We start from the raw sequence: 10,598 nt of genomic DNA, 5'->3' as shown, positions 1-10,598 counted from the left end.
ACTGATTTGAGAAAGCTCTATGACAACTAACGGCAGTAGACAATATAAAAAAATGAAAGTGGCAGTCCTGCAAACCTCCACTGATTTGTAAAGTCTGAATATGAAGCCTCAAGCTGAGTGTTTTCGCGGTGACCACCTTGTTGTTTTGAAACTGTCTGTGGCAAGTGAGGGCTGGATCTGGCTGAGAAACTAAGGAGATGTATGCTCATTGGCTAACGACTTGCAATATCCTGATCATGATTTACAAAACTAACCCGAATGTACCTATTAAGTTGATTAAGTAATGATAAAAATGTATATAGAGGTCACAGACTGAAGGAGCGAAGGGTGTTTTTCTAGATTTCTATGTAATAGGACAGGAAATCTTTTTGCAACCAAGGGAGTCGCCCCCTGCTGGATGCAAAAATACAAGTTTGAGGCACTTTGGCTTCAGAATGCTGGGGTGGTCCCACAAACATTTGAGGTTTTTAGGGCTGACACTTGCCTAATGGCCACTGTTTTGCAGAGATTTCCCTAATTAAGTAAATTCATAGAATTTTGTTTGTAAAGCTATGAATGCTATGAAATGTCCAGTGGTATACGGCTGGGCATTTCCTCATCTAAGAAAATTTCTCGTAACATTAAAAATCAGTGTGCAGAATGTGTGTAAAATATACTGATGCCAAGAAACTCTGTGATGATTGTATTCCAGTCAGAGTAATATATATTTTTTGTGCATTACAGTATGTTTAAATGACCAGACAGTGACGTGCATTACCTAAACATTAAATGTGTTTATTCCAAATTGAGCACTATACAGGATTTGTTCTTTAACAACCCTTTAACATTTCTGTACTTGTGTTCGATCTGCATGGCGATTTTGTTCCATTATGCTGCTTATGTACATGTTGTATAAAAATCATAAATCATGTAAGTGGCTGTACTATCCTGGTTGTTCTATCAACAGCAATCATCCAAGTAAGAAACCATCTCCTACAGTAAATGTTTTTTGATTATATTCCATGATAAATATACATTATGTGCCTGCATATTCCTTCCATCAATGCCTCAACGTGTCAAATAAAATAGTATTTTTCTCTGGTATGACCCATTTGGATTTTTTTTTAAAGTAAACTAACAATAATTACAGACATGTAAAATGAAATTGAAAATAAATATATTTGCACACACAAACATCTTATTCTTTTTGAAATAGTGGCTACACATAAAGTCACATATACTTTACATGTAGAGACATTTTTATTGTCCCCTAATTTCAGCTTCTTGCATTTTTACTACTCTTCCATGCAAGATTCCAGCAGTTGCAAGATGCTTAAATGCTCAAAGGTTTTATTGCATAGACTATTTCACACTGTTGTTAACCCTCCAACCATTTCTGGGTGGATTTGCAGTGGTGCTTAGGACACACATAGACTGTATATAAGTGGCTAGTGAAGTCCTCTTGTAAAGCCCCACACTGGGTATTTTCACCATTGCTATTACACCTTTTTAAAACTACACCTTACAAGCCCAGCGTTGGATCTGACTACAATAGGATTTACAGTTTTTAAATCAAAAACCTTATATTACAAATATTACATTTTAAGCCCCAACCCATAAATTAATCAAGAAAATGTTTATTGAGAGCCAAGGGCCTTTCCCCCAAAAAACTTCTTTGGAACTGGAAGTCTGTTGGAATTGTTAGTCTGTATTGGCATTCAGAGCCAGAGGCTATGTCCATCTTTTATATACAGTTAGTGGCTTTGGATAATTTTAACTTCCACTTTTAGACAACTTTCCTCACATTATCTGTGACTGAGTGGAATCATTGACTACCAGCTGCCTGAGGCAGCAAAGCAACCCCAGACCAGAAAATTTCCAACACCATGCATCACACTTAGTATGACTTTCCTCTGGAAAGCACCCTTTGGTCTTCTCTTTCCTAGATTTTGTATGCCCAGTAGGTAGAGTGGTTGCCCCATGATTGGAAGGTCGGGGGTTCGACTCCACAGAGCGGCTACCCTGAGGTACCCCCGAGCAAGGTACCGTCCCTACGCACTGCTCCCCAGGCGCTGCATTGGTGGCTGCCCACTGCTTCACTGGGTGAATGGGTTAAATACAGAGGAGTAATTTCCCTATGGGGAGTAACCCATACACACACACACACACAGTTATCTGCACATACTATGACTGAGTTTTGAGGACTATATTTGCCACTGGTATATGATTTACTTTACAGTGGAATGATTATTTCAAAGATTTCATAGGTTTCTGTAGGAAGTCTGAGAGTTCTTCAGATACTGACACCACACAGTTCAATGACAAACAGAACACACCCAAGATGTCAAACGTTTAAATAAGACAGACCACATGTTTAAATATCACTGCATAAAGTTCTTCAAAACACTAGTAACCCATCCACCTTATTTTACACTTAAAGAAAGATAAATGTATCAGTGTACTTACTTTTTTCATCTGTCTTGTATCTATCTATATTTTTAATCATTTATTTGAATGATGAAAATTACTCTGGGGCATTTGTTTGAACCCATATCTTTATCTGTGGTGTGTTTGTACAAACATGTCAAAAGAGCCAACATTTTACCTGTTCACAGTGCTGTGTAAGTCTTTATACCACTATTTTACTTGGAAAATGGGAATAAAGGCCAGGAATGTTTTTGAAATATGTCCAGACATGTATGGAAATACAGTTTAAAAAGTAAAAATTGAGTTTTCAATCGTAAAGAGCTTGAAAGACACAGGTTTTCACTGGTTATTTGCTAAGTTGTCTGTTATGTGTAGACACAACCCTGGCTCGTCTGTTGAGTTGCATATTTTACAGTTGAATGATTATAAGTCAGGCTAAAGTGGCTTAAAAAAACATTCTTCTGAAATCGTGTTAAAAACAGCCAGTGTCCAAAGAAAAACTTTGAATAACCTTCAGAAAGTAAAGACCAACATTATAAGAAAGTTTGGCTCCTTGGATGCAAAATATAAAGAAATAAGGGGTTCAAGACTTCTACATAGTACTGCAGTTTTTTATAAGTGGACATACAGTTGTTTCATTTTGCAGTTCTCTTTTATGTTGTTTCTGACAATACAAAGTATGTGAATAAATAACAATACAAGACGAAGTTATACTGTAACAATAATAATGCTTTAAATGAAACTTTCTCAAGCTCTTCTACATTTGAGATCCTAAAACCAAGCAAAATATAAGCCCACACTGTACATGAACGTCTCATTTCACAGGCAGTGTTGTAGATCTCGAGAAAATGGTAGGATCTCAGAATGCAGTGATATATGGTGTAAAAGAGAAAAGAGGAGCTGGTGGTTGCAACATCAGCAGGCACACCTCCTCCTTACAGATGCCTCCTCCACTTCATGGCTGGAGACAGGACTCCCATTGGGTTCTGAGCCTTGGCCCCCGTATGTGCTCTGCTCCATCCTCTTCATCACCAAATCCAGCAGGGTGGTCACCGCCAGCTCCACATCAGCACCCGTCACTGCACTTGTCTCAAAGTAAGGGATGCTTAGGAGAATGTGGAACAAGACAAAAAAAAAAAACATGAGCTGATCTTAGAAATGATTAGCATCTAAAACTGCTTATTGTTTTACAATCCAAAATGAGTCTTTATGTAAATTTTTTTTTTTTTTTTTTTTACAGATCCAAGATCAGGGAAAACTGTTGACCAGCACCATCTTATGGTGGCAGAATTAAAACTAGATTTCTGTCATCTTCAAGGAAAAGAGAAAATAATTTCTAATCTGAACTCATTAACTCAGCATGAACCTGTGGAAAACACAAACTTGATCTTTGATGAAGAAGTCACAGTTACCAGATGAAGCTATATAAATATAAAATCATATTAAATTTTAAATGTAAAAGGATAGCACCAGAGTAGTGATAGCAAACAATTTTAATAAAGTGTCATTTTGTTTTGGTCTTGCTGATAATGTCTTTCTCAGCCATTAGGCTGAAAAAATATAATGATCCCACTGTCAGTTTGTATTTGTAGGTCATGCTGAAAAGCCCCTTTGGGCCCCAGCTTGGAAAATGGGGTCTCGTTCGGGATAATTCACACCTCTGGCTCAAATGAACTCATCAGTTCAGGCAACCACTTTCATCTATTCATAATAACGGATATTGTGCACAAATCAGCAAAAAGTCCAAAAGTTATCCCCTTCTCATCTGTCATTTATAAATCTGCAGGAAATCTAGTAGGACACACTGGATGTCTTTTTTATGTTGTACACTTGGCATCGCTACTAGAATCAGGTGATAATGTATGAAGGTCAAGAGAAAATCTTTTGAGAGATCTACTAAACTGGGAGAAGCTAAAACGAGTAAAAACAATTCATAAAATAATAATTTACCACAGAACAATAGCAACATAATCTTACAGTTTCTTTATGTTTAATGTGGTAGAACGTCAGGCTTAATAAGTCTTCTGAATATAAAAAAATAAAACAGGACATAAGGTCAATAAAAGTCATACACAAAACTGTAAACTGTTGTCACATGAAGTTTGGTTATTAATTTAATACCATGGCAGTATTAATAAACAAACAAACAGCAGCCATATTTATGTTTGCACAGAGGAAAAAAAACAAGAAAAAACAAGAATGAAAGTACACTATTATGTCTCTTTATGGGTACAGACATATTTTTTAGGATTAATAGAGTGTTTGTGAGGCCTTACCCATATCTGTCTGCCAGATCTCTGGCTTGCCTGGCGTGAACACTTCTCATGTCTCTGACGTCTGCCTTGGTGCCCACCAACACCACATCTGGACTCTCACAGTACGCGTTGGCCTGCAGCTGACCTGAAACACAGAGGAAGTCACGTAAAGCCTCAGCAGACATGAGCAGAAACTCAGAATCAGTCGAGATTATTATCTGTGCAGCAACATAAAATTAAACATATTGATTGGAAGCAGAACAGGGGGTTCAGGGGAAACATACTCATCCAGTTTCTGACATTGAGGAAACTTTGCTGATTGGTCAAGTCAAACATCAACAGGAATCCCATGGCATCTCGGAAGAAAGCTGTGGTGAGGCTGCGGAATCTAAAAAAAAGCAGATTTTTTTAGAAAGCAGATGTCAAACCAACATGTGTAAGCACCTGCTGAATGGATTTAAATACAATACAACATTCACGGTCCCAAGAATCCTACTGGTGTTTGGGATTTCTGTAACTCCATCCCCAGCAGACCCACAAGGCTAAAATTGTTTTTTCTTAGCACAGACTGATATATGTACAGATATAAAAGATGGAAGATGCTACTTGCATTGTTTCTAACTACTCTGGTTCCAAGAAGAGAAAATAGCTTTCAGTTTGGTTTTTCAGTGACCTCAGCAAAGTTTATCCCATTTTATGGTCTTCATCACTAGTTTCAAGTCGTAGTGTAACATTAAGTAGGATGATAAAAGTGTGCTTTAGGCTGAGCCACTACCTTATGAGCGTGTGGCATCCTTGATAAAGTCTGTGGGATTTTGTACACATGGTGTCTGGTTTCATAAAGCTATGATGGAGAGGGCTCAAAGAAATAGGACTTCAGTAACAAGTGGGTGAAATCAGAGTGGCTACACTCAAGCAAGGACTTGAGTGACTTGACTGAATACACCTTTAGTGCTTCTACAGGAAGGTAAGTAGCAGCAGGGGGCTGCTAATCAAATACACTTAATCAGCTGATCATCAGCAAGTGTGAGGACCTTTTTAAATGCAGAATCTATTGCATTTTGCTGGTCTGGAGCATCGAGGGATGCTTTAGTGCAATCCTACAATCTCTCTCAGATCAAACAACAAATTCAGACAAGTGCTACATCGCAGACTCTACAGGCCTCAGTTAGTATGCCAAAGCTTATGACAATACAATAAGCAAAAGACTGAACAAGTGTGGCTTATGTGGAAGAGTTGTTCTCTCTAAAAAGAACATGTCAGAACAAATGACAAGATGTCAGGAAGAATATCTTTTGGACAGATGAGACCAAAGCGGAGATGTTTGTCCATAATGCACAATATGCTGTGTTTAGCTTAGAGAAAAACAAACACAGCATATCAAGGCAAACACCTTATACCACCTGTCAAGACTGTCGATGGAGGGGTGAAGATTTAAGGTTGTTTTGCAACCACAGGAACTGGGCACCTTGCAGTCATTTAGTCAATCATGAAATCCTCTGCATACCAAAGTATTGTGTGCCTGACAGCTAAAGTCTGGTTGAAACTGAATTATACAACAGAACAACAACAACAATAATAATAAAATAGGTGAAAAAGAATCAAGATGCTGCAATGGGCTAAAGTTCAGACAAATACAGGACATTATTTGAGTTGTGCATAAAGAAATGCCAGCAAACTTCAGCGCAGTATTGTAAAGAAGAGTGGCTCAAAACATAACAATGTGATAGGCTGATGCAATCATACAGAAAATGACTGAAGTAACTTCAAGTTATTGCTGCTACGGGTAGTTCTAGAAGACACTGAATCATGGGGTGTAATTAGTAGTTTACAGGATTGAAATCAGTTGAATGTCTCAATATTCTGGCTCACGTTTCCACAAGGACCTTAAATTGAAATATACATTTTTTCGAGACTCTGTATTTCCTGTAGTGTTGGCATCAGGCCAGAGAGAATTTGAAGTATTTATCTGATTTTAGTGCAAATCAGCATTTGCTTACATTTCACTGAGCTGCTTGAGTTAAGGATTTAAAATCTTTACACAGCAAACTTAAATATCCATAAACAGAAATTAAAAACACTCAGGACTGTAGTTCAGTTCAAAGTTCAAACAAACAAGGAAAAAGCCTACAATTTAAGTTTTTTTTTAAAAGAAATAAGTTTTTGTTCAGTTCAGTTCAGTTTTATTAACACAGTACCAAATCCCAACAACAGCTGCCTCATTGTGCCTTTAAATAATACTGTATTTGTTACCATATCAGTGCTCAGGCAAACTCATAAACCTTTGTTTCTACACTTAACTGAGGAGGTTAACAATGCATACTTCAATAGGGCCTACTTATAGTTTGTGTTAGCAGAAAAATGTTTTGGTAATAGAATATAAGAGCATATAAACTCACTTTCTGATAATTTATTCTCAGGTTTTAATTTAATTTGTCACAAAATGATTATTTTATATTTTACATGACCACTGGGATTTCACCAAAGTAAGAAATGTTCAGTTTTGCTCAATTACAAAATTGATTTTTGGTCGTCTTTGATCTTATGGATGTAAGAAGAAAGCCAGACATAAAAAGTTATATAGATAGTTATATGGAAGTGGAAAAAATCTTATTTCCAGGCAAAATCCATTCCCGACATGAAATGGACTACATGCATGAGCATTATGAATGATGTGATGGGTTTAAACCACGTATGAGGAATTAATTATCATGCACAAAGATTTTTAAAATGATAAATAATGTTTTGATCCTCCACAAACACACTTATTTATGAAATATTAACTATTAATTATGAAACAAAGAAAAGTTTCATAATTACCTCTCTTGTCCTGCTGTGTCCCAGAGCTGAAGGTGAACTCTGAAGTTCTTCTCAGTTGCCCCATCTACACCTGTCCCCGTATAAACCTAAAGCAATGCACAGAGCCCAGTAATCAACCCAAAAAGTTCAAAATGCTCCACATCCAAACCAAATTACACATTTCTATTTTATGTTTTGTGTCATTTCTTTGTGATTAGCAGGAAGAGTGGACGGATGCAACACAGTTACACTCATGACAGGAATCAAGCAAAATAAATGATTTGATATAACAGGTCTACTTTATGGACAAAACTCAACATGGCCATAGCTGCACTGGCAACATAATACCACACTAATGTTTTTAGTTTCATGTCTTTTTTCTCTTGGCTACAGACTTGACTACAGAGATTTCCATATAACACAAAAACCTAGCATTTTGAGTATAATTGATTATATCAGGAAAAATACATTTAGGGTTGCTACTTCAGCTTTAAAACCATGGTTTTACTTACTAAGGATTTACAGGATTTAATTTTGTTCTTTGTTATATTTTTTCAAGAAGGAAGTATTAAACTTTTGGTTTATAATTCTCTATTTTGTTTTAATCATTTCCCTAAGACGAGTTTGGCAAACCCCCATTTAACTGGCCTTATTTTGGATTTTGTTCTGTGTATCAGTTATTCAGTCAGATTTTCTTCAATACAGTGTTATTACCATGTAACTAACAACCTGAGTTATAACACATTTTTTTTCTAACAGACGATGAAGCGAAAAAATAATTTTACCCTCTATAGTCATACTTTTCTTTATTATTGTTTTAAGTAAGAAGAACACTCTCAGATCGAGGTAGTTTTTCAGTCCAGTGAGTATTTGCAGATTTTTGTTTGTCTTTCTTTTTTGTCTCCGCTGATTTGAAAAACCAGGTTTTGGGGGATCTGTCTGAGAGATTCTACAGTTCTTGTAAAATTTAAAATAGTTTCAATAAATGAGCAATAAATAGAGCAACCCGAACGCCTCAACTTATTGTGACTTGCTGCAAGAAGTCAGTGAAACAAACAAACAAACAAAAAAATACAACATATGACTGTTAACATAAAGACAACAAAACTTTTTAAAATAACATTTGATACTAAAGATGCAGATTTCAGTGGTGGAGATAAATATTGGAGTGAGTCTGGGGGTCATCCTTTCTAAAATATCTTTGTTTCTTTTATGTTTCCTACAATAAATGCCCACTAGAATGCTTTCTTGACTCTGGTGATCCCACATTAACCTGACAAATAATAATTTGTTGTGTACTCTATTAAAGGTTAATGGCCACTTATTTCTGTATCAAACATTATAAGCCAATTACTATAAAATACTTAAAAAGATAAATCTACCTGGCCTTACTGAGTTTTTGGAAATGTTTTTTTCCCTATAATTTAAATGCCATTAACATGTACTCACCACTCTCTTTTCCCTGAAGTCGATGCCCACTGTGGTTGTGAATTTGCGGTTGAACTTGTTGTCAGTGTACCTGTAGAGGAAGGTGGTTTTTCCCACTCCCGAGTCCCCCAGAGCCAGCAGCTTGATCAGATAGTCATAGTCCCAGTTAGCCATTGTGCAGCTGAGTGCTGAACCTGCCACAGAGTTGAGCTCACAGTACAACGCTTTGCTGGTTTTCACATGTCCCAAACCATGAGAGTTGAGACACATGTGGGAAAATAACAACTTATAAGGTTAAATTCTTCAACCTAAGCTGCAGTTCTCAGTCTGAGGCTGTAGGACCATCACACAGGCTTAGCAGGACGTCATAACTCCCCACTCATTAGGCGCTGATCAGAGAAGGACTAGCACATGACTGGAGCTGGCTTCCACATGAGCAGTCAAATGCCTCTCCAGAGTTTTCTCTAACTTTGCTTAGCAAAACCCAGCTTGTTTGGCACACAGAACTCCTTTTATTGACCTAAAGAGCTATGGGCAGACAGCTCAACACTGCATGATGCTACTCTGTCATCGCAATGCTTTGCTTACACTGTCAGCTGGGGCTAGGTCAATAAAGGCAGGATGGGATATCCCATTTAATGATGCAAAATAGTTAAAAGTATTTTCCTTACTCCCTTATGTACTTAAAAAAAAGATATATTAAAAGAGATAATACCATATCTTATCAATCAAGTGAGAAGGATGCTGCTTAATTAACCCTCTAATGATTAACAAAAAGATTTACTAGATTAATACAAAACATTACTTTAGTAATTTTCTAAATAGTCCAAACACCAGTAATACACCCTCAGCACACACAAACCATTAAAACTAACAATAAAATCTTACCAGTCTACCTGGAGAAAATGAAAACATCCGTTCACAAGTCGCACCGCTTGTTCTTAATAACCACTATCATCATTCGATGGTACATTGCATAGCCTGAACCTTTCCCCCGTGTTACATGTGATCCAGGGAGGAGTTTATAACCAGCTGCTGCTGTGTTTACAGACCCTTGTGTTTTCCGCTGTTATTTATGAGGAAAAAGGGCTCTTTGAACACTGGATTGTCTGTGGATTTAAGTGGAAATGGTCCAACCAAAAAAACGGGCCTCACGTCTGGAGGCTCAGTGAAGTAATCCTGCTTCTAAAAGCAAAGCAGCCTGTAGACGTTTTTAAGTTTTATAAAAAGGTTTTATTTCTAAAAAGGAAAACTATGTCACTTATATGTGCTGTGGTACAAAAAAAGAACTGAAATATACATCTGAGAACTTTAAATATCATTAATTAGCACTGCCAGGTTAATCAGTAAATCAGTGTCGGAAGTGAGGCTTTCTGCTCATACTCAGCGCTCATTTTTAAGGCTATAGTTTAGTTATTCCATTATTGAGCTTAACTACTGATCATTGATGGAATCAGTTAATTTCCTCCTTTATTGCTGGGCAGTTTCTGTATCTTTTCTGTATAAACTTAAACAGTTAAAAGCAGGATTAAAAGCTTATTCACAGGCTGCATAAAGGTGTTTTAGCGCCCCTCCTTTTAAAGTCCCCCTTCCTTTATGTGATCTACCCTCTGATTGGCTGCCTCTCACAAAAAATGGTTTGACCATGTTTAATATGAACATCTACTGTTATAATTTTCTGTATGATATAACATATATTTTATACACAGG

The 10,598-nt window shown here is 36.9% G+C and overlaps 1 protein-coding gene across 2 annotated transcripts; it reads right to left on the bottom strand.

Moving 5' to 3' along the window:
- Nucleotides 1-1,692: 1,692 nt before the first annotated feature.
- Nucleotides 1,693-10,465, bottom strand: LOC116325645 (ras-related protein Rab-27B-like). 2 transcript variants are annotated; one of them, XM_039621251.1, is made up of 6 exons: nucleotides 9,777-10,465; nucleotides 8,910-9,082; nucleotides 7,482-7,567; nucleotides 4,946-5,049; nucleotides 4,683-4,806; nucleotides 1,693-3,511 (listed from the first exon to the last, which is right to left on the bottom strand). In XM_039621251.1, exons 2-6 carry the CDS (start codon nucleotides 9,060-9,062, stop codon nucleotides 3,322-3,324), a joined length of 657 nt encoding a protein of 218 aa, XP_039477185.1. In that variant the 5' UTR covers nucleotides 9,063-9,082; nucleotides 9,777-10,465; the 3' UTR covers nucleotides 1,693-3,321. The 2 variants fall into 2 exon arrangements, with proteins under 2 accessions (XP_039477185.1, XP_031602466.1); XM_031746606.2 differs by having other exon boundaries at nucleotides 8,910-10,465.
- Nucleotides 10,466-10,598: the final 133 nt, after the last annotated feature.

Source organism: Oreochromis aureus, linkage group 12 (assembly GCF_013358895.1).
Source record: "Oreochromis aureus strain Israel breed Guangdong linkage group 12, ZZ_aureus, whole genome shotgun sequence".
Lineage (NCBI taxonomy): Eukaryota > Metazoa > Chordata > Actinopteri > Cichliformes > Cichlidae > Oreochromis > Oreochromis aureus.
Note: the sequence above shows the minus strand (reverse complement) of the source record. Positions and strands in the feature narration are given on the sequence as shown.